This window comes from Stenella coeruleoalba (genome assembly GCF_951394435.1).
Source record: "Stenella coeruleoalba genome assembly, chromosome: 20".
NCBI classification, from domain to species: domain Eukaryota; kingdom Metazoa; phylum Chordata; class Mammalia; order Artiodactyla; family Delphinidae; genus Stenella; species Stenella coeruleoalba.
In genome coordinates this window covers 57,595,899-57,620,843 of record NC_137166.1, presented here as the reverse complement: position 1 = coordinate 57,620,843, position 24,945 = coordinate 57,595,899, and the positions used below count along the sequence as shown (strand labels likewise).

The following is a 24,945-nucleotide window of genomic DNA, read 5'->3' as shown; positions in this document are numbered from 1 at the left end:
TTTAAAGGTTTAGATCATTTGAATCAGGATCTCAGCATTGTTACCTACATTGCATTTACCTATTTTGTCTTTTAGGCCTCTTTTAATTTTTCTCTCTCTTTCTTACTTTTTTTTTTGTTTTCTTTTTTGAAGAAGAAAATGGATCATTTGTTTAGGATCATTTCCACCAGTATATTAGCTAATTGCAACTTTTTTTGTGGGGGGGGGGGGCGCACAGCCCGGTTTGTGGGATCTTAATTTCCCAACCAGGGATCAACCCGAGTCCATGGCAGTGAAAGCCCAAGTCTTAACCATTGGACCACGAGGGAATTCCGTAACTACTGCCTTTTGATGTTGCCTAACGCATTCTCTCAAATTGCCAACAAATGCAGAATTAACTCTAGAGGATAATCTAAATCAAGTTCAGCTTTTTGTCAATTGATACTTCAGAGGTAGTGCAGTGTCTTTTTCATTGCCTACAACTGGGTGCCATTATGACATGTACATAGCTCTTTCTGTGATGTGACGATTGATCAGTCCATGTGCTTCCCCAATACCAGTTTCCCACCAACCTGTTGTTTGCTGGTTTCAGTTGTTACTGATGATCATTCTGTAGGTCTATTATTAGAGGAAGCAAAATGTTGATATCTTATTTCTAGTTGTGAATTTTCACTTAGAATTCTGTAAAGAAGACCTTTTCCCTATTCTCTATTTGGTTACCCTAAAGTAGTCTGTACTAGAAAAGCAGGAGAAATGATTCCTATTTTCCCTTTATTTTTCAGATTCCAGAATAACTAGTCAATTCCTTAAACAATGTAGCTTTCTATCAATTAGGAGAATGTGGATATTAAAATACTTGCTGTGTTTAAATCTTGTTCAGGTGCTTTTCTTTGATGTTTATTGGGGAATGGGATTCTATTCAAGTTGAATCTTGTGGCATCCTCATCCTCACCCCAGTTCTCTGATAGTTTCCTTGTGTCCTGGTTTGAATAGATGTTCTTTTTTTTTTTTGCGGTACGCGGGCCTCTCACTGTTGTGGCCTCTCCCGTTGCGGAGCACAGGTTCCGGACGCGCAGGCTCAGCGGCCATGGCTCACGGGCTCAGCCGCTCCGCGGCATGTGGGATCCTCCAGGACCGGGGCACGAATACGTGTCTCCTGCATCCGCAGGCGGACTCTCAACCACTGCACTACAAGGGAAGCCCTAGATGTTCTATCTTGAACATTTCCTGCTTCAGATCTGGAATTGGCAATTTTTAAAAATACACTATATTCTTTGAGTGAGAAATTGCATTTGAATAACACACCTGAGTAATTGGGATGGTAATTACTCCAGAGAGGACCATCATATGTAGATGTGTTTAATGGAAAGAGGTAAAATAAATATACATGGCTTAAATCAAATACAGATCAAGTTAATATTTATTCTTCTAAGCAAATTTAAAGTTATACAGTGTTTACTTTAATTCTTTTCAATTTTTTTCCCCTTTTGATCAAAGCCCCAGTTTCCACTGTGTATTGTACTTACTTATTAATACCAAAATATTAATATCAATATTTTATGTAAAATAAAATTACACATAAAATGTTAAGATCTTTATAGGTATTTTCAGTGCATGTATTTCAGTAGAAATATACAATCAAAATTTATATTTTAAAATATACTTGAAATATTACAATTTTGTATGGATAAACTACAGATTTATTATATGGTCAATTTTATATGTTTTGTCATAATTTTGTCATTGAATTTGATTGTTTTAATTTCATTTTGGTATATTTTTTGATAATTATATATAAAATATTTTTGTCCAAAATTCAAAACTATAACTCAGGTAAATTTGCATATGTCTAGATTCTATTCCTGTTCCTCCATACTGTTTTGTCTCTGCCCCATCACTCTTTTAAGATTCTAGTTAATTCTTAAATATTTTAAAATATTAAAATATGTATTTAAAATGCAGTTGTATATATGTGCATGTGTGTTTATTTACATTTATATTCTTATTCCTTCATAATCATAAGAATAATTGTAGAATACTGTACACTCTACCTGAGGAAGTAAATTTTTTTTTAATAAATTTATTTATTTTATTTATTTATTTTTGGCTGTGTTGAGTCTTCGTTGCTGTGCGCAGGCTTTCTCTAGTTGCGGTGAGCAGGGCTGCTCTTTGTTGCAGTGTGCGGGCTTCTCACTGCAGTGGCTTCTCTTGTTGCAGAGCATGGGCTCTAAGCACACGGGCTTCAGTAGTTGTGGCACACGGGCTCAGTAGTTGTGACTCAAGGGCTCTAGAGCGCAGGTTCAGTAGCTGTGGCACACGGGCTTAGTTGCTCTGCGGCATGTGGGATCTTCCTGAACCAGGGCTTGAACCCGTCTCCCCTGCATTGGCAGGCAGATTCTTTACCACTGCGCCACCAGGGAAGTCCCAGAAGTAAAATTTATACTTTAAGACAGGACAAGAAAAATTACACATAAAATTCTCTTTGTGTTTTTTTGAGCCTCCTCCGTCCCTCCCAAATGTGCAGTGTGCATCTGCATTACACATTAACCAGAGCTCCTCAAGGTGGAAGTGCCTGCTCAATCGTAATGATCAATTTTTTCCTTTCTTCTGCAGTGTTACTTCTTAAAATGGTGTTCATTCCCAGCTCTCTAGGGGGTCATGATGACTTGCTGTTTGCTTTGTATGTGCTTACCTGGACTTTGTATCCTTGGTGGACTTTATGTAAAATATATGTCATTTTGATGTACAATCTTTTCTCTCAAAAATGTATATGACTGTGCCTTCAACTTCTAACAGGCAGAGCAGTTCTCAGACCTTTCTGAGAATCTGCTTTCCAGCTTATAAGCTTCAGTTTGGCTTGAATAAAATTCTCTTTTTTTCTTTTTAACTTGATAGTTAATTGAATTTTTGTGGATATAACTCACCTCCATTTTTTCCCTTAAGAATATATCCTGGGGATTTCTCTGGCGGTCCAGTGACTCTGCGCCTCCACTGCAGGGGTCACAGGTTTAATCTCTAGTCAGGGAACTAAGATCCTGCATGCTGCGTGGCCAAAAAAAAAAAAAAAGAAAACAAAAGAATATTTCCTGAAGGTAACATCACGCATGGGCATGGTAAGGAGGACCTTCATTCAAATTATGCCTGTAGAGAAAGATAGTATGTGAATGGTGCATCATTTATTCAAACAACAGCCTTTATGTAAAAAAAATCAATTTAGATGAATTTCATAAGGATTCCAGTTAATTTTTCATATAGATTCCAACTGATTTTTTAAAATTAATTAATTTTATTTTTGGCTGCATTGAGTCTTCGTTGTTGCATGTGGGTTTTCTCTAGTTGTGTTGAGCGGGGGCTCCTCTTCATTGTGGTGCATGGGCTTCTCTTTGTGGTGGCTTCTCTTGTTGCAGAGCACGGGCTCTAGGCATGTGGGCTTCAGTAGTTGTGGCACACGGGCTCAGTAGTTGTGGCTCACAGGCTCTAGAGCACAGGCTCAGTAGTTGTGGTGCATGGGTTTAGTTGCTCCATGGCATGAGGGATCTTCCTGGACCAGGGCTCAAACCTGTGTCCCCTGCTTTGGCAGGCGGATTCTCAACCACTGTGCCACCAGGGAAGCCCCCAACTGATTTTTTACAGTTGCATTATCAATTAAATGGAGGAATGATATCCTACACAACAATTCACATGTAGCTGGGGCAATTGGACATTCATAGGAAAAAAAAAAAAACAACCGACCTCAACCTAAGCCTCAAACAATATACAAAAATTAACTCAAAATAAATCACAGGTTTGAATCTAAATTGTAAAACAATTTAAAGAAATTTAAAAGAAAACATTTAAATTCCTAAAAATAAAATAATAATAAAGTAATTAAAAAAATTTTTTTAAAGAAAACATAAAAAAATCTTTCTCACCTACGACTAAGCAGAGATCTTGGACATGGCAACTGAAGTAAAATCTATGGGGAAAAAAAGTTAAACTTCCTCAAATTTAAAAACTTTTTCTCTATTGAAGAACTGTGAAGAGGGTGAAAAGGCAAGCTACAGAGTAGGAGAAAATATTTGCAAACAGAATACTCAGCAAGAGCCTTGTTCTTAGAATATATAAAGAGCTCTTAAAATTCAACAGCAGTCCAATAGGAAAATAAACAAAAGACAGAACCTGAAGAAGAGAAACAGATGACAAATAAGCACATAAAATGATATTCAATATTATTAGGCATTAGGGAATGCAAATTAAAACCAGAATCAGATACATATATCAGAATGGCTAAAATGAGAAAAAATAGTGATGACGCTAAATGCTGGTGAACATGAGAAAGTGAAAGTTTTATACGTTTCTTGTGAGAATATAAAATGATGCAGCCACTGTGGAAATAGTTTGGAAGTTTTTTACAATAGTAAAAATGCACTGCCCCTATGACGCAGCAATTGCATTCCTAAGTATTTGTCCCAGAGAAGTGAAAACATAATAATACAAAATCTGCACACTGTACAAATGGCAGCTTTATTTGTGATAGTCCCAAACTGGCAATAACTCAGTTATCCTTCACCAAGAGAATAGTTAAATGAATAATGGTATAGCCATAGCATGGAATACTACACAGCAGTAACATGGGATGACTGTTGATACACGCAATGACTTGGCACAGATCATAAGTCCATTACACTGAATTTAAAAAACCAAGCTTAAAAGGTCACAAACTATAAAATTCCATTTGTATAACATGTATAACACAACGAAATTATAGAGGTGGAAAACAGATTAGTGGTGGCCTGGGACTGGGAATGTGGGGGTGGCAGCGGGGGGAATAGGTAAGGTGAGGCTATAATTGTAGCACAAAGGAAACTTGTGGTGACAGGAAAGTTCTGCATCTTGAATTTGGTGGTATTGCATAGAACTATACACAGGTACACATACACACAAGTACATATAAAACTGGTGTAATCTGAAAAAACCTGGTTATTTTGCAGGTTTTTTGCAACATCCTTGATATTTTGTTTTTGTTTTTTTTGTTTGTTTGTTTTTTTTTTTTGCGGTACGGGCTTCTCACTGTTGTGGTCTCTCCCGTTGCGGAGCACAGGATCCAGACGCGCAGGCTCAGCGGCCAAGGCTCACAGGCCCAGCCGCTCCGCGACATGTGGGATCTTCCCGGACCAGGGCACAAACCCGTGTCCCCTGCATTGGCAGGCGGACTCTCAACCACTGCGCCACCAGGGAAGCCCCATCCTTGATATTTTAGTACATCTTTGTAAACTGTTACCATTGCAGAAAACAGCACAAAAGTACATGGGACATCCCTGTACATTTTTTTTTTTTTTTGCAATTTCATATGAACCTACAATTATTTAAAATTTAAAAATAAAAATCATATGTGTGTGTGTATATGTACATATATGTGGATATACACACATACACATACAGGATGATGGAGAAGCAAATGTGATGTATCCAAATAACATATTGTCACTTGGCAATGAAAAGAGATGAACTCAGGAGTTCCCTGGTGGTCCAGTTGTTAGGACTCCACACTTTCCCTGCCGAGGGCCCAGGTTCAGTCCCTGGTTGGGGAACTAAGATCCTGCAAGTGGCATGGTGCGGTCAAATAAATAAATAAAATGTTTAAAAAAAGAGAGAGAGAGAGAGATGGACCCATGATTTACATTGATATGGATGGATTTCAAAACTGCTGAGAGAAAGGAGCCTTACCAACAAGAGTACATACAAAATAATTCCATTTATATAGAGTTCTGTAATAAGTAACCTAATATTTGGTGGAAAAATAAATTCAAACCATTGTTTTCTTTAGGACTTGGGGTGAGGGCTGACTGGGAAGGAGCATGAGAGGACTCCCTAGGTGATGGTAATGTTCTATATAACTCAGTAAATATCCATTTACAATTAGAGGATTTCACTGTATCTATATTTTATATCAAAAGGATGGACTGTTAGGAATTCCCTGGCAGTCCAGTGGTTAAGAGTCTGGGCTTCCGCTACTGGGGGCCTGGGTTCGATCCCTGGTTGGGGAACTAAGATCCTGCAAGCCGCACAGCAAAGCCAAAATAAATAAATAAATAAACTGTAAACAAATATTGAACTCCGTGATTAGCATGCTGAATTATTTAAGGGAAGTGTACAGATGTGCGTAATTTACTTTGAATGTATAAAAAAATAAGATGGATTTATGGGTGGATAGAGCCAGGTGCTAAGTTTACAGTTAGCTGTCCCTTATGAAATTTATTCTATTTTGCTGTTTATTTGAAACCTTCACAATAAAATAAGGGAAAAAATCAATTGCAGATGGATTGCATATAGATTACAGAGGGATTTATCTTTAAATGGAAAAAACACTCAATGGATATAATTCATATGAACAAAACCTCTTTGAATTTCTCAATTACATTTAAGGGTTTAAAAAGTGTTCTGAGATCAAAAGTTTTGAGAACTTCTAGCCTAGAAAAATATTTGCTTATATGCATTATAATACGTAGACAAAAACATGTATAGTATCATTGTTGTACCTGTCCCAAACTGGAAGCAACCCAAAGGCTCAGCAGCGGGAGAATGGCTAGATAATTTATGACAATAGAATTCTTAGCAGCAGTGAAAATGAGTAAGACAGAGAACATGCAGTGACGTGGATGAGTCTTACAGAGATTTATTGTGTGAAAGAAGTTAGACCAAACAGATTCCATAAGATATGATTGCATTTATACAAAGGTATAATACAGGAAATTTTCGACTATATGTCGAAGAATTATACACTACAGGGAACACTATCAGGAAAAACCATTAAATGATGTCCTAAAAAATAGATGATTGAGGCCTCTCTTGTGTCTCTGGAAGCCACTTAAGAGGCAGATAGGGTTGAGGGACATCCCCTCCCGCCACTCTGAGAAAATAGAAGAGTTTACTGGAAGTATTTCAATCCAAAAGCTGCCATTGTGTGAGGGATCCTTTCTGAGAAAATAACAAAGTCTGGCTGAAGCAACTTGATGAAGAATCAAGTTTGTTGGTCTACCTTTGTGCCCAGTGAAAATCATGTTGTATATTATGGACAATTGTGCAAATCTGAATCTCTCTTTAATGCAGGGGAGAAAGAGTTCATGCATTTTACTGTTGTCCATTCCATACGTAACTAAACGTAAATTTAAGTTCATTAGTTTTAAATATTATTTGTCAGGCTTAATCGAATTTCCGTTTTGCTTCACAGTCTATAAACTCCCAGGGTCATCGCAGCATGTGTAACAGCAGCGTCTCCTACAGTGCCATACCTTACTGAGGATTCTCAAAAAAGTGATTCTGAGAGTTGTGACCCCTATACCATGAGGAAGAGCTTTGATTACACCCTGAAAACCTGGTACTGTGTCTTGGAATCTAACAGGATAAAAAAGAGCAAACTATAGGGCACCTCACTAATCTCCAAATACCAGGTAAGTTTTGTGTGATTTTCCAAATTGACAGGAACTACATCTGAGAGGGTTTTTTTAAAAAATATATTTATTTATTTGGTTGCATTGGGTCTTAGTTGTGGCAGGTGGGCTCCTTAGTTGTGGCATGTGCACTTACAGTTGTGGCATGCATGGGGGAATCTAGTTCCCTGACCAGGGATTGAAACTGGGCCCCCTGCATTGGGAGTGTGGAGTCGTACCCACTGTGCCACCAGGGAAGTCCCTTTTTTTTTTTTAATGTGGACCATTTTTAAAGTCGTTACTGAATTTGTTACAATATTGCTTCTGTTTTGGTTTTTTGGCCCCGAGGCATGTGGGATCCTAGCTCCCTGACCAGGAATCTAACCCACAGACCACTCAGGATGTCCCCATCTGAGAGTTTTTAAGATCTCTTTTGAGCAGATCTTGTTGTTGCTAGAAAATATAAAATGAACAAGGAAAGGATATAGAAGTAAGGAGTAGCAAGGACTGAGTAAGAAGGGGTCTGAGCAAAGTCAGTATTTACTGTTACTTTGAGGTGGTTTCGCCTGGGAGGGGATCCCATCAAGGTAGGGTAGGAATCGTTTCCTCTAGGGGTGCGTCATGTTCCCATGTAAACTGAGATTAATCTGAGCGGGATCAAGCCCTAGACCACAATTTTCACTTTATAGTTATGAATTGGAGTAGAAAGTGACCCAATGTTTGCAGTCAGCAAATGTCATCTGGCAACCTTGGTTTACTAACTGGAAAGCATTTGGATTGGTTTGACATGAAAAGTACTCACTCCTCTCCCAAACCTAAGTCCTGTGAGATTTGAAGTAATGGGAGAATTAAGGATTCTTCTTTGTCTACTGTGTATTCACAGGCAAAAAGAATATTAGAGATAAACAACCAGGACCTACTGTATAGCACAGGAAACTATATACTCAATATTTTGTAATAACCTATAAGAAAAAGGAATTAAAAAAAAAGATACATATTAACATGTATGTGTAACTGAATCACTTTGCTACACACCTGAAACTAACACAACACTGTAAATCAACTATTCTTCAATTTTTAAAAAAAGAATATTAGGGAATATATGAACTTCTATTAAAAAAATGGAAAAGGTAAACCCAAAATAGTGTGAACAAGCTTTATAGTGGAAAAATTTGGTGCACAATTGTATACACATGTGTGTGTATATACATTCTCAAGAAATGAAATATATTGCCTCTGCATTCAATCTGATATAATAGGATGTTTTGTTTGAAATACAAAGAGGAATTCCAGCCTCACACAGTTAATTGTGAATATCCCATGAAGTCTTTGGAAGACTCCCCTGTATATCCACAGGAGAATAAAACTGAGTAAAGAAACTTAAAAAGAAAAATGAAATGTAATTCCAGTGGTAATATAGAAAAGCCAAAAAAAAAAAATAGTGCCATAAAATCCCTGAGTATCTTACGTAAAATAAAATCTTAAATTGAAACACTTTTTTTTAAAATTTTTTGGTGGGGGAGGCCCACACTGCATGGGCATGTGGGATCTTAGTTCCCTGACAAGGGATACTATCTCTGTTTTTATTTATTTAGGCTGCGTTGGGTCTTCGTTGCTGCGTGCAGGCTTTCTCTAGGTGCGGTGGGGCGGGGGGTCGTGCTATTCTTTGTTGCGGTGCGCGGACTTCTCATTACAGTGGCTTCTCTTTTTGCGGAGCATGGGCCCTAGGCACATGGGCTTCAGTAGTTGTGGCTGGCAGGCTTAGTTGCTCCGTGGCATGTGGGATCTTCCCAGACCAGGGCTCAAACCTGTGTCCCCTGCAATGGCAGGCAGATTCTTATCCACTGTGCCACCAGGGAAGTTTTATACTATTTCTAAATATCCTCAGCCATTTCTGAAGGACGTGGTAAAACTAGGTTCACGGTCTTTGTATAACTATTTACCTATAGGTCCCGATTTGGCTAAATCTAATAGGGCAGTTTCTGTTTTTTGTTGTTGTTTTTTTATAATTCCATTTTTAATACATTACCTTAATCAAAACTGCCTCAGGGGCTTCCCTAGTGGAGCAGTGGTTGAGAATCTGCCTGCCAATGCAGGGGACATGGGTTCGAGCCCTGGTCTGGGAAGATCCCACATGCTGCAGAGCAACTAGGCCCATGAGCCACAACTACTGAGCCTGTGCGTCTGGAGGCTGTGCTCCGCGATAGTGAGAGGCCCATGCACGGTGATGAAGAGTGGCCCCCGCTTGCTGCAACTAGAGAAATCCCTGGCATAGAAACGAAGACCCAACACAGCCAAAAATTAATTAATTAATTAATTAATTAAAAAGAAAAACAAACAAAAAAACTGCCTTGGAGATGGGACTTCCCTGCCAGTCCAGTGATTAGGACTGTGCTTCCATTCTGGGGGCATGGGTTCGATCCCTGGTTGGGAAGCTAAGATCCCACAAACTGAGCAGTGCTACCTCAGAGAACTGGCACTTGGTAGACATTTGCATGTGAATAAAGAAGGAAAAGGGTAATTTAGTGCCCTGTAGAGGACATATTACACCCCATGAAGAAAAAAGCAATCTTCGCAAAGCGTAACTTAGAGACACGCGTGTCATGGGTGATGAGCACGAAGGGGCTGAGAGTCGGGAAACATAAAGCCATGAACACACATGTGTTCACCAGCCATTGGGCTGGATTCACACTTAAGACTACACAGAAAGTCAAAATGGAAGAAAGAGAATAAAGTAAAACAAAGAAGCTCACCAAGATCGGGATGGTGCCTGTGGCTCTGGCCTCGTGGGATGGTCCCAGGGAGAGGCTGTTGCTGTGAATGTGTTGGACTTGCTGCTTGTGTCTGTGCAGGACAAGGATCGTGGAGCCACTAGCCCAGACCATGAGACACAAAAACACAGTCAATGAAAAATATTATCCTTGCCAGAAGTGAGCTTGTAAGTTTGTCTGGAGTAGGCTCAGAACAGTATTCATATACTTTTCCCAAACTTACATTTTTGGTGTTGCTTAGGCCATGCACCTTTATAGCAACATCATATTTACTAGGAGATTCAGGATCCAGCAAGAGGAACAGCAGAAGCCAGTGTACTTTGGGATTCTAATTTTGACCTCCAACCACTTAGAGCTACTGGGACAAAGTTTTTTTTGTTTGTTTTGTTTTTGCGGTACTCGGGCCTCTCACTGTTGTGGCCTCTCCCGTTGTGGAGCACAGGCTCTTGACGCACAGGATCAGCGGCCATGGCTCACAGGCCTAGCCGCTCCATGGCATGTGGGATCTTCCCGGACCGGGGCACGAACCCGTGTCCCCTGCATCTGCTGGCGGACTCTCAACCACTGCGCCACCAGGGAAGCCCTGTTTTTTTTTTAATATATCTTTATTGGAGTATAATTGCTTCACAATACTGTGTTAGTTTCTGTTGTACAACAAAGTGAATCAGCCATATGTATACATATATCCCCATATCCCCTCCCTCTTGAGCCTCCCTCCCATCTTCCCTATCCCACCCCTCTCGGTCATCGCAAAGCACCGAACTGATCTCCCTATGCTATGCTGCTGCTTCCCACTAGCTATCTGTTTTACGTTTGGTAGTGTATATATGTCGATGCTACTCTCACTTCACCCCAGCTTCCCCCTCCCCTCAGGAAGCCACCAAGGAGGCAGGTAGTGCTGAGGGAAACCCCTCTGGCTACTCTGTGAAAATAGAACACAAGTTTATATCCAGCAACAACCAGGAAATATTTCAGTCCAAACACTGTCATTTCATGAGGGATCCCTTTGGAGAAAAGAACTAAGCAGTTGGCTAGGACAAGTTAGTTGAGGATTTGTTCTGTGGGTCTGAGACTTCATCCAGTGATCAAAGTGAAAGTATAAAAGCAAAGAAGTGAGGAGTTACCCAGGATCCCAACTTTCATCTGAGTGAGGAAGATAATCACCCAGTCTAGGTTAGTAGAAACCATCACATCAGTACCTGAGGGATAATGTTTAATTGTAGTCAGAAGAATCTGAAAAAGAAAAGAAAGACTATATTAAATCTTATTCCCAAAAGTGTTCAATGTTTAATCTGACATTAAAAGCAAACTGAGGGCTTCCCTGGTGGCTCAGTGATTAAGAATCCACCTGCCAATGCAGGGGACACGGGTTCGATCACTGGTCCGGGAAGATCCTTCATGACGTGGAGCAACTAAGTCCGTGCACCACAACTACTAAGCCTGCGCTCTAGAGCCTGCAAGCCACAACTACTGAAGCCCACGCACTTAGAGCCTGTGCTCCACACAAGAGAAGCCATCACAGTGAGAAGCCCATGTATGACAATGAAGAGTAGCCCTTGCTCACTGCAACTAGAGAGAAAGCCTGTGCACAGCAATGAAGACCTGGTGCCACCAATAAATAAAATTTAAAACAAAAAAACCTTAGAATGTCTTTATGAAAGCAAAGGTTTTTTAAATTATTATTGAAGTACTTTATGTAAAAGCACAGTTCTGAAAACAATGTAAAAGTAGGGTACCAGCAGACATACTCTGCCATATACACAGACTGTAAAACTTTGCAGCTGTAACAAATTAATCTGGAAATTATCTACACTACTATGGAGTTATCATCAAAACGTATTTTAATTGCAATAAAAATCAGGGTGCAGGGAACTTCCCTGGTTGCGCAGTGGTCAAAAATCCGCCTGCCAATGCAGGGGACACAGGTTCGATCCCTGGTCCGGGAAGATCCTACATGCTGTGGAGCAGCTAATCCCATGTACCACAACTACTGAGCCTGTGCTCTAGAGCCCATGAGCCACAACTCCTGAGCCCACGTGCCACAACTACTGAAGCCCGTGTGCCTAGAGCCCGTGCTCTGCAACAAGAAGCCACCGCAATGAGAAGCCCATGCACCGCAACGAAGAGTAGCCGCTGCTCCATGCAACTAGAGAAAGCCCATGCACAACGAAGACCCAACGCAGCCAAAAATTAAATAATAAATTAATATTTTATTTATTTATTTATTTGTGGTACGTGAGCCTCTCACTGCTGTGGCCTCTCCCATTGCGGAGCACAGGCTCTGGACGCGCAGGCTCAGCGGCCGTGGCTCACAGGCCCAGCTGCTCCGCGGCATGTGGGATCTTCCCGGACCGGGGCACGAACCCGTGTCCCCTGCATCGGCAGGCAGACTCTCAACCACTGCGCCACCAGGGAAGCCCCAATAAATTTTTTAAAATGCTGTGGAAGGGGCTAGGTGGAAGCACAGAAACCATGTAGAAGATTCTGAGTGTGAGATGATGGTGGTTGTGACTCGGAGGGAGCAGGGTGGATGATGAAAAGTAGTCAAACCCTGGTAGCTTTGGAAGGTGAAGGCAATGGGACTCCTATGTGATAGACGTGAGGAGAGAAACAGAGGCTTCGAGGATGAGTCTGAGAATTTTTTCCTGGACAACTGGAATATGAGGTGCTCTTGAGAGAAATAGGGGAGGTTGAAGTTGGAGTAGGTTTTTATTACTTTTTAAATTTTTTATTATTATTTCTTTTTGCCCACACCACGTGGCTTGCAGGATCATAGTTCCCTGACCAGGGATCAAACCACTGCCCTCAGCAGTGGAAGTGCAGTCTTAACCACTGGACTGCCAGCGAAGCCCCTGGAGTAGGTTTTTAGGGAAATAGAAACTTTGGATACATTTTTGTATGGTACATGTGATGTATATAGAATTAGTACTTTAAGTCTATTGAATTTGTTACAATATGATTCTGTTTTATGTTTTGGTTTTTCGGCCCCGAGGCATGTGGGATCTTAACTCCCCAACCAGGGATTGAACTTGCACCCCCTGCATTGGAAGGCCAAGTATTAACCACTGGACTGGCAGGGAACTCCCAGTACTTTATTTTGTTTAACAGGTAAAGAATTATGTTAGGGGGAAAATTAGTGTTGGCTTCCAAAAGTGCATTTTCTATATTAAAAAATAAAGTCAAGGGCTTCCCTGGTGGCACAGTGGTTGAGAGTCCACCTGCCGATGCAGGGGACATGGGTTTGTGCCCTGGTATGAGAAGATCCCTCATGCCGCAGAGCGGCTAGGCCCGTGAGCCATCGCCGCTGAGCTTGCACGTCCAGAGCCTGTGCTCTGCAATGGGAGAGGCCACAAGAGTAAGACACCCACGTACCGCAAAATAAATAAATAAATAAATAAAGTCAAGATTTGGAAAAATAAAAGAAGGAGCTTGGTTATGAACCTATTCAGTCTCAGGTACCTGCCAGACATCTAAGGATAATGTCCAGTAGGAGTTAGGTACAAATCTGAAATTTGGGAGAAGTAACTTGGCTGAATACATCCATTTGAGAACTGTTAGATGGTATATCAGTCATAAGACAGGGTGAGATCCCACAGAAATGAAATAAGAGTTCAGGATAGGAAAACAGGGAATACAGAAAAGTCTCTTGAAAAACTGTCACACAAAAGTAAGAGACATGAAAGAAGCAAGGAGCATATTTGGCCAAGGAGTAGGCAGACTATTGTTTATAGAAAAGACAGTATTTACAATGCAGTTTGTAAAAGAAAAAAACAGAGCATCAGTGGTTCAAATCAAAGGAGATCTGATCAAGCACAGGGTCAGATCCAGATTGGTCATTTTCTCCAGGAAGTTCTATCCCTTGTGCTTTTCCCACGTGAAGCTGTTTTGGTACATGCAGGTATTGTATTACCATGTTTTCACAGTAAATTGCATCTTTAATCACCTGAAAGATGATCATTTCTATCTCAAATTATGACAGGGTTTTGAATTTCCTAATATTTTGTTAAGGATGTTTTTCATCTATGTACATGTGGGTGTTGGTCTGCAGTTTGCTATTAACAGTACTGCCTGATTTTGGTATCAAGTTAAAGATAATCTCACAAAACTAGCTGAGAAGACTTCCATCTGAAAAAAAATAATAATTTGAGTGGAATTGGAATTATTTCTTCCTTAAATGTCTAGAAGTCATTAGTCATTTTGGCATGAAATCATAGTAGGAAATTTTTAAACTACCAATTCAATATCTATAATAGAGGGCATTTCAGATTACTCATTTCTTCTTCAGTGAACCTGAGTAGTTGGAGTATTTCAAGAAATTTTTTTCTCAATTTCTGGTTTTTGTAGAGTTGTTGGAAATTGTTTAAAATATCACATATAGGGACTTCCCTGGTGGCACAGTGGTTAAGACTCCATGCCCCCAAGGTAGGGGGCCTGGGTTTGATCCCTGGTCAGGGAACTAGATCCCACATGTATGTCACAACTAAGAGTCTGCATGCTGCAACTAAGGAGCCTGCCTGCCACAACTAAGACCTGGTGCAACAAAATAAATAAATATCACATATAATCCTTTTAATGTCTTTAGTGCCATCCCACCTTTCATTCTTCGTATTGGTAATTTTTTTTTTTTTCTGATCAATCTACCTAGAGATCTATCAATTCTCTTGATCTGAAGGACAGTTTTGGAGTTCGCTGATTTTTCTGTTTCCTATTTTATTAATTTCTGCTCTTTATCCTTTCTTTCCTTTTGCCTACTTTGGTTTTTAAATTTTTTATTTTTTTTTTAAATCAAAGGGCACGGTTTATTTATTTATTTGTTTATCTATCTATGGATGGCTGCATTGGGTCTTCGTTGCTGTGCATGGGCTTTCTCTAGTTGGAGTGAGTGGGGTCTACTCTTCATTGCAGTGTGTGGGCTTCTCATTGTCCTGGATTCTCTTGTGGAGCACAGGCTCTAGGTGCACAGGCTTCAGTAGTTGTGGCATCTGGACTCAGCAGTTGTGGCTTGCAGGCTCTAGAGCTCAGGCTCAGTAGTTGTGGCGCATGGGCTTAGAGCACATGAGCCACAACTTGAGACCACGTGCCACAAATACTGAAGCCCACGCACCTAGAGCCCATGCTCCACAACAAGAGAAGCCATCGCAGTAAGAAGACTGCACACTGCAATGAAGAGTAGCCCCCCACTCACTTGAACTAGAGAAAGCCCGCATGCAGCAATGAAGACCCAAGGCAGCCAAAAATAAATTTAAAAAAAAAAAGGTCTTAAAAAAAAATTTGCTGAGAATTTCCCAAATCATCAAGTCTTGGGTCTTTTCTGTTTTTCACGTCTTCCCTATATTTACTTTTCCCTATCACATTTTACTATAATCAGTAAGAAGAAATGAGGCCACAACTTTCAACACTTTTTAGAAATGTCCTCAGCTAAATGTCCATAAAAAGACTTGCACATGAATATTTGCAGCAGCTTTATTTTTATATTTAGAATCTGTGGGGGGGGGGGACTCCAAATATCATTTAAGATATATTGATATGGTGTGGTATATCCATATAGAACATTACTCAGCAATAAAGAGAATGAGCTATAGATGATTCTCAAAATAATCATGTTGCAAGACAGCAGACAGAAGTAAACTTTTAAGGTTCCACTTAAAATTCTAGAAAAGGCAAATTTATCTATACTGAAAGTCAATCAATGGTTGCTTAGGGGTGGTAGGTAAAGTATTAGAAAAGGCACTGAGAAAGGGTGATGGATATATCTAATATCATGATTAGACGATTTCAAATGTGTATACATATATTAAGGCTTACCAAACTGTACAGTGTGTGCAGTATACTGCATGTTGACTACAGTTCTATTCTCATTCCCAGGGTTCCTGCCCATGCAGCATCAGCTGAAGAGCCCAAGGAGGCACAGAAATTGAGGAAAACTACATTCTTTGCTCTGCCACTGACCCTGGTCATAAGAATGAGACAGCCCCAGAGAGCATGACAATCTCCATACATGATCTCATCCAGCGATAGTGACTTGAATGTTTATGGATGTGTTTTTAGCATGGACACACCCATTCTCGTTTGCAGCAGTCTCTCCAATCTCAATTATTCACACCCAGTGTTTCTGCATCAATTTTGTTTCCTTCCTGGACACAGTAAGTCTTACAGCCATTGACTCCTGTACCAGATTCAGGGCATATGGCACTTGGCAGGTCCTAAGGAACAGCTGCCCCTCAACAGTGCCAGGGAATGTGGCATATATGGTGAAAACAAGACACTGAAGCCATGCTGCTCCCAAACATGTTGTAGGTTGTTAACAATACCACCCTTCTCAAGGTGATGTCTGGACCCTCGAATAACTGAAATCTAGACAAAATCAGGCCCACAAAGCCCTGAATTCTCACCCAAGCTTTTGTCAGCAATGGAAATTAACACCAAGATTGGACTGAGAACTGTTCTCTGTCAACCTGTTCTATTTGAGGCACACAGTAGGGAGCCCACCACAAACAGTTTACCTCTTCAGTTTGGCAGAGTCTAACGGTTTCTAAACCACTCCAGACACTAAAAAGAACCTCAGAGATTAAAGGTGGCTTAAATAATAAGGTATTTATTACCACACAAACCAGCGCAACATGAGTCAAGTAGTTATCCAGCCTGGGTGACTTGGAGGCTGGAAAAATTCATCACAAGTATCACATGAGACCAACAATGTCCATGAATAAAGTAAAACTTTTCTGCTACCAGAGCACAGCTTAGATCATCTTGGCTAAAGGTGGATCATGTCCATACCTTTTCCGGTCAGAGGGAAACAAATGAGGACCACCATTTAATTCAGATTTCTTATAATTTCCTCCAGGGATTGAAGGGAGCATGAAGTTCTGCCTCCCCTAAAAATATTAGGGTAAGCTGGTTGAGTTGAGATGGTTTCAGCCACAGGCACTAACAAATTTGGCAACGAACCTGAGCAGGTCTGAAAGTGCAACATAGCTTCTGAAAGCTTCCCCTGCACCTGGCATTCATAAAATACACCACAGTATTAATGTCCAGATATATGTGGTTTGACACATGATTGATGTCTCCCTCTCTAAAGGCAGACACAGCTCCTCGCCATGAGTTCTGTTGTGTTGGAAGCACTCCTACAGCCTTCCGGCAGTGTGAACTTTCTGGTGCCTAATGAGATGGGAGCTTAAGCTATACGATTTCCCACATTCATTGCATTCATATGGCCTTTCTCCAGTGTGAACTTTTTGGTGCCGAACAAGGTGGGAGGTTCTGATGAAATCTTTCCCACATTTGCTGCACACAAAAGGCCTTTCACCTGTGTGAACTCTCTGGTGTGCAATAAAGTCAGAGCTTCGACTAAAGAATTTCCCACATTCAGTGCACTCAAAAGGCCTTGCCTCGGTATGAATTCTCTGGTGTTTAATAAGGGTATATTTGTGGCCAAAGGATTTCCCACATTCACTGCAAACATAAGGATTTTCTCCAGTGTGGATACTCTCATGCTGAACAAGTGTGGATTTGTGTCTGAAGACTTTCCCACAATCGTGGCACTTATAAGGCCTTGCTCCATTGTGAACTCTCTGGTGTACAATTAGGTTGGAGTGATGGCTGAAGTATTTGCCACATTCGCCACACTTATAAGGCATTTCTCCAGTGTGAATTCTTTTGTGCTGAGTAAGGTTGTCCTTGCGGCTAAAGGCTTTTCCACATTCACTGCACTCATAAGGCCTTTCTCCTGTGTGGATTCTCTGGTGCTGGACAAGTGTGGCTTTGCGGCTGAACGCTTTCCCACATTCATTGCACTCATAAGGCTTTTCTCCAGTATGGATTCTCTGGTGCTGGACAAGTGTATCTTTGCGACTGAAAGCTTTCCCACATTCACTGCACTTGTAATGCATTTGTCTAATATGATAGGCCTCCCCACTCTCAGTGCTCCTTGTTTTCCTCTTACTGTGGGTGGCCTTTTGCTGGTGACTGCCCAAACTGGTCTGGAAGTTCTTCTGCTCCTCCTCACATGCAAAGGGCTTCTCTGACAGGTGAGGTTCTTCACAGGCCCTACAGTTCTTCACAAATGAGGTCTTGCCTTTGTCTCCTCTTAAGAGTTTCTCTACATTGTACAGCTTCTGGTGCTGGTCAAAGTTTACACTGAACCAGAATTGTCTCCCACATGCCCCACATGTGTAAGGTTTCAGTCCATGGTGTGTTTCTTGGTGTTCATCCAGGTGCAAAATATCTTTCAAGATTGGGCCACATAAGTCACAGGGGTGAGCCATCTGGGTCGATGAATCTGCCTTGAAAGTATGAACGTGTGACACTGCTACAGAAACACTCTGCTTAGAAGGTTCCTCTTCATTCTCCACTCCATGCCAACAACCTGAAAGCAGAAAAATGCTGCTGAACAGCATGCTGTCTTCAGTGGGAGTGGGTAATCCCATCACAAATGTGTATCTAGCATCTAGCATACCCAGGATTGAGTCCACAGGGTTGGTGGCAGGACAGCAGCTTTGGGATTAGGTTAAAGAAAGAGCTGCTGTGCAGTACTGGACTCTGTGGGTCACAGAATGGGGAGGGTCTTACAGCAAAGACACAGGATGGGGTGTAGCTGAGAGAGAAGAGGCAGGCAAGATCTCCAACTCACACCTTGCAAATGACTTTTAGAAGGGCCTTGACTGACTATTGGTGACAGGTGAGTACTATCCAGAAATGTTATGTCCAGGCCCAGAAAATGTGATTTAAAATGAGTAACTGGTATTCAAAAACTATTTAAGTACATGCTTATGTTTCATGACACATTAACACTGTCCAACAGACGAGAGCACCACAGAGGGAGCAGTAGAGAGCACTGATGAGTGGGGTGGGCAGCCCTGGGTCACAGATCAGAAAAGAAGTGAAAAGTATGTAAAGAGTCCAGAATTGGGAGGAAAAGAGAAATAAGGTATGGCCTATAGCCTGGGCACCAAAGAGCAGTGGGCATAGGACAGGTTTTTGGTGCTATTTGCATCCATCCTTGAAGTTATATCCTGCCCAGGCTCCCACTCACCAGGGCCTGTCCATGTCTCTTTTGCTGTGGCTAGTCAGGACCTCTCAATCAGGCACTAATCTTTCCCCTGCTACAGTTCAGCAACAACAGAGGATCTAGAAGATACAAGTCACACAGGAAGGACAGGGCAAGCGAAGAGGAAAGCAATGACCCAGGGTAGCCCGCCCAGGAGAGATTAAATACAAAATGAAAACCTTAAAGGAACAACCTATGGGCCCCACAATCAGTGACCATAACTGTAATTCATGACAGAGATAGGCCCAAGGGAATGTCAATCAAAGAAAGGGGACATAATCTGGAGCAAAAAGGCATCATGAGTGTAGACAGAGCCATCCACCCAGGAAGAAGCCAGGCAGGATAGTATCCACTGGGCTGACCATAAGACTCTTGACCTTCAAATCCTTCCTGGCAATTTTGGGGCAACAGAAGTCGGGAAGCATAGGGAGCATACCCAGCCAAGACCTGGCACCCAGAGGATGTATGTGAGGGAGTGCTCACGGTCCAGATATATAGGAAGGAAATCGCAACGTCTAGGGGAAAAACAGGAAGAGCAGAACATAGCCCAGAAAACTGGGATATGCAGGGCCTTACCCAGGAAAACCATAAGAGCAAAGCATAGAAGGCACTGCATTGTGATATGAGAGTCTCTGAGCTTTATCAAGAGGTCCCCATTTCTCCCAGGAAAAATGCACAAACACACCCTCAAAAGTCACATGATCCTACATGAACAGCACAATAGCACAAGGGCAGCCTCTCTCCCCAGGATTCCCAGTGTATCCACCACAATTTCACATTCCTCCCCAGGCCCCCAAAGCAAAACAATACAGCAGGCCCTGGTGTAATTGATGCCACCTCTTTCCTCATTTTCCATTAATAATTTCACCCAGCCTAGAACAAAAAGCAAGTGGACAGATAGACACACTGTATAGTCTGGGCCTGGCAGGCAGGAACCAACCCTTCTTCAGCCAGCTAGCTCCCATGGGATCCAGAGATTATGCCTCTCATACACAAATTTGACCTCCACGTTCCCCTTAAATCCCTCAGGACCTGAGCCCCCAGGCCATGAATTCAGATTCCATCTCCATGGACACATCACTCTTTAGACCACACCTCCCTCGTTATCTAAGTAGGTTCCCAAAGTAGGTACCTCCCAGATGTAAACCTGCACATGGCATTCAGAGAATGCTTGGTTAATGCATCCAGGGTTACATCCATCACCAGTCAACAGCCTCCACTGCCATAGGTATTTTCAAACTCAGCTTTTAATTTCTTCCTTCCTTGATTAAACTTCAGCAATTCAGAAGCACATGCAGATTATGAGATAAAGCCAGACCTTTTCCACCTTGCTACTGCATGCTGGGGATACTATACCCTCATCAGTCACAGGCTTAACACTTACCACTAAACTATCATTCAAAGCCCATACCCACTGGCCTTCTACCCCAAGCATAGTGACTCTGCAGCTGATCCAATTTAGCTCTGAACTAACCTACCAGCTCAACTAAAACTCCCCAGTCCCCACCAAAGGTCACCACAAAAACCTGAAAAGCACACGGAGAGGGGAAGAAGGACCAGCTTTGGTCTTTCATGTCATCTCTATTACTGCTTTACTTCAGAATTATCTCATATCTACTTTCTCCCTTTCATCAACTGCCAGATCCTATTTTCCCTGCTCACCATGGACACTAACCTCCCTTTTCTTGCCTCTAAGGTAACTCTTACTTCCACTCCACTGTGCCCACTTCCTTTCCAGACCCCCAAAGGCACTGCCACCATGACATAAAGGTTCTCTCTCTAAATCTGATACACAGCTCTACCCTAATCACATACTGGCTGTTACCTTGTGGATGTCTCCAACTTGAATCGCTCCTCTGAACTCCATACCCATGTGTCCACCTGTCCACTTGATACGTCAACTCAGATGTCTTTGGACCACTGCAGATTCAACATGATCAAAACCTAACTCTGGGGCTTCCCTGGTGGCGCAGTGGTTGAGAGTCTGCCTGCCGACGCAGGGGACACGGGTTCGTGCACCAGTCCAGGAGGATCCCACATGCCACAGAGCGGCTGGGCCCATGAGCCATGGCCGCTGAGCCTGCACGTCTGGAGGCTGTGCTCCTCAACGGGGGAGGACACAACAGTGCGAGGCCCGCATACCGCAAAAAATAAAAAAAAATAAAAATAAAAACCTAACCCTGGATATTACCTCTGAAAGTTACTCTCACCACCAACTTCACTATTTCAATTGAGAACTTCTTCTTCCTTATGTCTTCTCAGGCAAAAAACTGTGGGGTCATCTCTGACCCTTTCCCATCTTTCTCTCACACTCCACATCAGAAAATCTGGTTGGTCCTACTTTAAAAATAAAAACAAACAAACAAACCCCACCAGAATCCAAGCACTTGTCTCTTACCCCTGTAGTCACCACTCTGGCCCAGCCATCATCAGCAGTCCTCTTTACTACCCCCATAGTCTTTTCTTCACTGTGCAGCCACAGAAACCCTGACCAGAATAAGATCACTCCCTTCTCTGGTCCAAACTTTCCATGGGTCCCACCACTTTCAGAACAGAAGCCCAGCTCCACAGGCTGCCATTTGAGAGCTGAAACCTGTCCCCTGCTCTCTGATCACTAGACATAATGGAGAATTAAAGTTCCCCGAACAAGACCAGTTCAGTCTCAAGTGATGTATTTGCATATGCTGGTTCCCATGGGCACTGTTCCATACTTCTTCCCATTACTTGCTGAAAATGGAAACCCTTCCATATAATTCCAGAATAGCTTGCAGGGCACAAGGCCTCTGGTGACACCAGGATCCCCAAACCCAATGGCAGGCAGAAGGGTAGGTTAAGATTCCCAAGACACCATTATCTGCCATAATGGGTTGCCAAGATCATGGTTGACTGAGGACCTGTACACTTTGCACTCACCTATCCAGGGATCTTAACCACTTCTGCCACCACAGCAATCTGGCAGGAAGAGGGAGCTGGGAGTGGCAGGTTACCACAGTGGGATCTCAAAGACAACTGTTCCTCTCATCCCTACCTTGCCCTTTGGTGAGGATGATTTCAGATTGTCTAACTTAAGATACTCAGACCTTAGTGTTGCCTCCTACCAGCTATGTAACCATGATCCAAGATTTCTCTGTGTTCTCACGTACAAAGCAGGGATAATGGTGGTATCCACCTAACAGGTCTGTCTGTATCAGATGTGTTAGGCGTCAAGTACCTTTGAATTCACTTTTACCGTCCACATTCTTAACAGTTTTGCAAATGTTTTTGGCTTGAATGAAGTACATAATAGGTTCTTGTAAGTTTTGGGTTTGTTTTTAAGTCTTTAATAAAACTTGATATTTAAGACTTTTCGTTGTAATCACATACTTAGAGACAAGTTTTTCAATTATTTAAGCAGTGGTATAAATTTATCATACCTAAACATTTTTAATTTTTAACTGCCTGCTAACGTATACTTGCCAGGTATACACTAGATCCTTTCACCAAACCAGCCTACCTGGTATATATTCCTCTGAAGGTGAGCATGCTGGTGGCCCTTCATTAGAGGTGTTCATCATCTCTCCTCACCTGATAAGTCAGGGAACTGATGTAACAGTGCCCTGGATTGGGGTGGGGCTGCTCCACTAGCCTGGCTGACTTTTCCTCGGCTCCACAGAGGGGCATGCTGAGTCCACAGAGTGACAAATTTATAGCACCTTACACCTTGCTCTCCATCTCAGGTCAGGTTCCTAATACCCTACAGCCCTCTCTCCTGCTGACACCACCCATAACCCTTTCATATTCCAGGACCTCTCCTTTCTGGAGGAAATCTCAGGGACGTCCATCCCTTTTCCCAGTACTCATTCACCTCAGGGACCACATAAAATAACAACCTTAACATTCTCCCCCTAAACCTCATCTCCAGGCTTTGATAAGACCTCACTCCTCAGAGGTCTCCAGCCCAGCTTGTTGTGCAGAACTCCAGACCAGCATATCCAAATGCCTATGTAACGCCAATACTGTGAAACACTATGGATTTACCATGTCCTAAGTCCAACTCCTGTTCCCCCTGAAAGGTGCTTCCCTCGTCCAACTTACCCATTTCCATTCTTTCAGATGTTCAGGGAAAAACAAAACAAAACTTGGGTGGTCCTTCACATCCCTTTTTCACTCACAGCCGTATCTAACACACCAGAAAATTCTGTTGGTTCTATCTTTAAAATCTCTCCAGAATTTAATGATTTATCCAGTCCCAATCCCTCCCCTGCCACTGTTCTGGTACAGTCACCACCACAACGTTCCTGGAGTTTGTGGCCTCCTCACCGGTCTCCCTGCCTCCATCCTCATCATCTCCACCCCACCCTAGTTTGTTTTCCCCTGAGCTTTGGGAATACTTTTAAAAATCCCTGATCACGTCATGTTCTTCCACGGCTCCCAACGTCCTCCTAATGAAAGCACTCGCCTCACCCTGACGTTCCAGGCATTACTACTCACACTCTCTGCTTCCTTAAGATGTGAACACCCCAGTTTCCCGAAAGTTCCCGACTCAGTGACAACCCCAAATCTTTGCTTCTGCTAGTGGCTCGGCGGGGTACCACTCTTAAACGTCTCACCACACTGGCTATTAGAAATGGCGGCTTGGGCTTCCCTGGTGACGCAGTGGTTAAGAGTCCGCCTGCCGACGCAAGGGACACGGGTTCGTGCCCCGGTCCGGGAAGATCCCACAGGCCGCGGAGCGGCTAGGCCCGTGAACCATGGCCGCTGAGCCTGCGCGTCCGAAGCCTGTGCTCCGCAACAGGAGAGGCCACAACAGTGAGAGGCCCGCGTACCGCAAAAAGAAAAAGAAAAAAAAGAAATGGCAGCTCCATCTGCAAACGCCCTGGAGTCTGGACCAGAAGAGCCTCAATAGGCACCACTCGGGGTCCTACGGTTCGAAGGTGGGGGGCGGGACGCGTCAAGATCCGGGAAACGCAGCACCCACCTAAGCCGGTCCGTCCCCAAGGCCGCCGCCATCACAGTCTGGACCACATAGATTCGGGAGGGATCTCAGGTCGGAAACCGGGCATAGCCGTCGCTCGGCCAGGCGGCGGAATTCTCGCGAGCGCTGCCACCACCGAGCCACTCTGCATCGAGGACAGGGTAGCCTCTCGCGCCTTCTCACTTTCCGTCACCTCTGAATCGAACCACAGCTCCCGATGTTATGCTCTGATGGGTCGACCAAGAGCCAACAAAATGTCCGCCGCGAAGATACCGGAAGTCCCTCCCAGAAGACTTCCGCACGTATGGAAATTCCCTTAAGAGTGCCGCCGCTGCGCGGCGCACGGGCTCCTGGGTAATGTAGTTCCCGCTGAGCCATCGGCCGCAGCGACTCGTTGACGCCCTCGCGTGGAACCGCAAGGGACGCTGGGGCCTTGCGGCTCCGAGGACGGGGCGGAGCTTCACTCTTCTTAAGATGCCATCGCCCAGTTTCCGTGTAGTGTACACTGCAAGGATCGAAGAAATGTTTAGAAATGTTCTCTCAGATATTCCCCAAAGCTATAAAACCTAATGGACACACCACTTCAAATGTCACTTTGAGTCAACTCATATTTTCTTGTTTTTAAAATACTTACAGATGGAAGAGAGAAGCAAAGATGCAAATATGAAAAAATAAGTAAATTATACGATATGCTGTATGATGATAGGTGCCTTTTGGGAAAAAAGCTGGATTTCGGGGAAGAGCAGGGAATGAGACGGTGTAATATTAAATAGAGTAGTAATGAGA

At 42.7% G+C, this 24,945-nt stretch overlaps 2 protein-coding genes across 5 annotated transcripts; both read right to left on the bottom strand.

Annotated features, from left to right (window-relative positions):
- Positions 1-6,394: 6,394 nt before the first annotated feature.
- Positions 6,395-17,075, bottom strand: LOC307178505 (vomeronasal type-1 receptor 1-like). Its single transcript, XM_079906696.1, has 3 exons — positions 16,937-17,075; positions 10,982-11,392; positions 6,395-10,297 (listed from the first exon to the last, which is right to left on the bottom strand). The coding sequence occupies exons 2-3, from the start codon at positions 11,147-11,149 to the stop codon at positions 9,911-9,913; spliced, it is 555 nt and encodes a 184-aa protein (XP_079762822.1). The 5' UTR covers positions 11,150-11,392; positions 16,937-17,075; the 3' UTR covers positions 6,395-9,910.
- On the bottom strand, positions 14,510-24,715 carry ZNF134 (zinc finger protein 134). 4 transcript variants are annotated; one of them, XM_079906377.1, is made up of 3 exons: positions 24,163-24,715; positions 19,191-19,285; positions 14,510-18,524 (listed from the first exon to the last, which is right to left on the bottom strand). In XM_079906377.1, exon 3 carries the CDS (start codon positions 18,421-18,423, stop codon positions 17,284-17,286), a length of 1,140 nt encoding a protein of 379 aa, XP_079762503.1. In that variant the 5' UTR covers positions 18,424-18,524; positions 19,191-19,285; positions 24,163-24,715; the 3' UTR covers positions 14,510-17,283. The 4 variants fall into 4 exon arrangements, with proteins under 4 accessions (XP_079762503.1, XP_079762504.1, XP_079762502.1 ...); XM_079906378.1 differs by lacking the exon at positions 24,163-24,715 and adding an exon at positions 21,031-21,786; XM_079906376.1 differs by lacking the exon at positions 19,191-19,285.
- Positions 24,716-24,945: the final 230 nt, after the last annotated feature.

What these genes read in the sequence shown, in the direction of transcription:
- LOC307178505 (XM_079906696.1), bottom strand. Translation starts at nt 11,149, where the DNA reads ATGACAGTGTTTGGACTGAAATATTTCCTGGTTGTTGCTGGATATAAA. An exon ending in GAGTAGCATCGACATATATA is followed by an intron (nt 10,298 to 10,981) that starts CACTACCAAACG and finishes GGATAATATTTT; the next exon opens with TCATTGACTGTGTTTTTGTG.
- ZNF134 (XM_079906377.1), bottom strand. Translation starts at nt 18,423, where the DNA reads ATGGCTCACCCCTGTGACTTATGTGGCCCAATCTTGAAAGATATTTTG.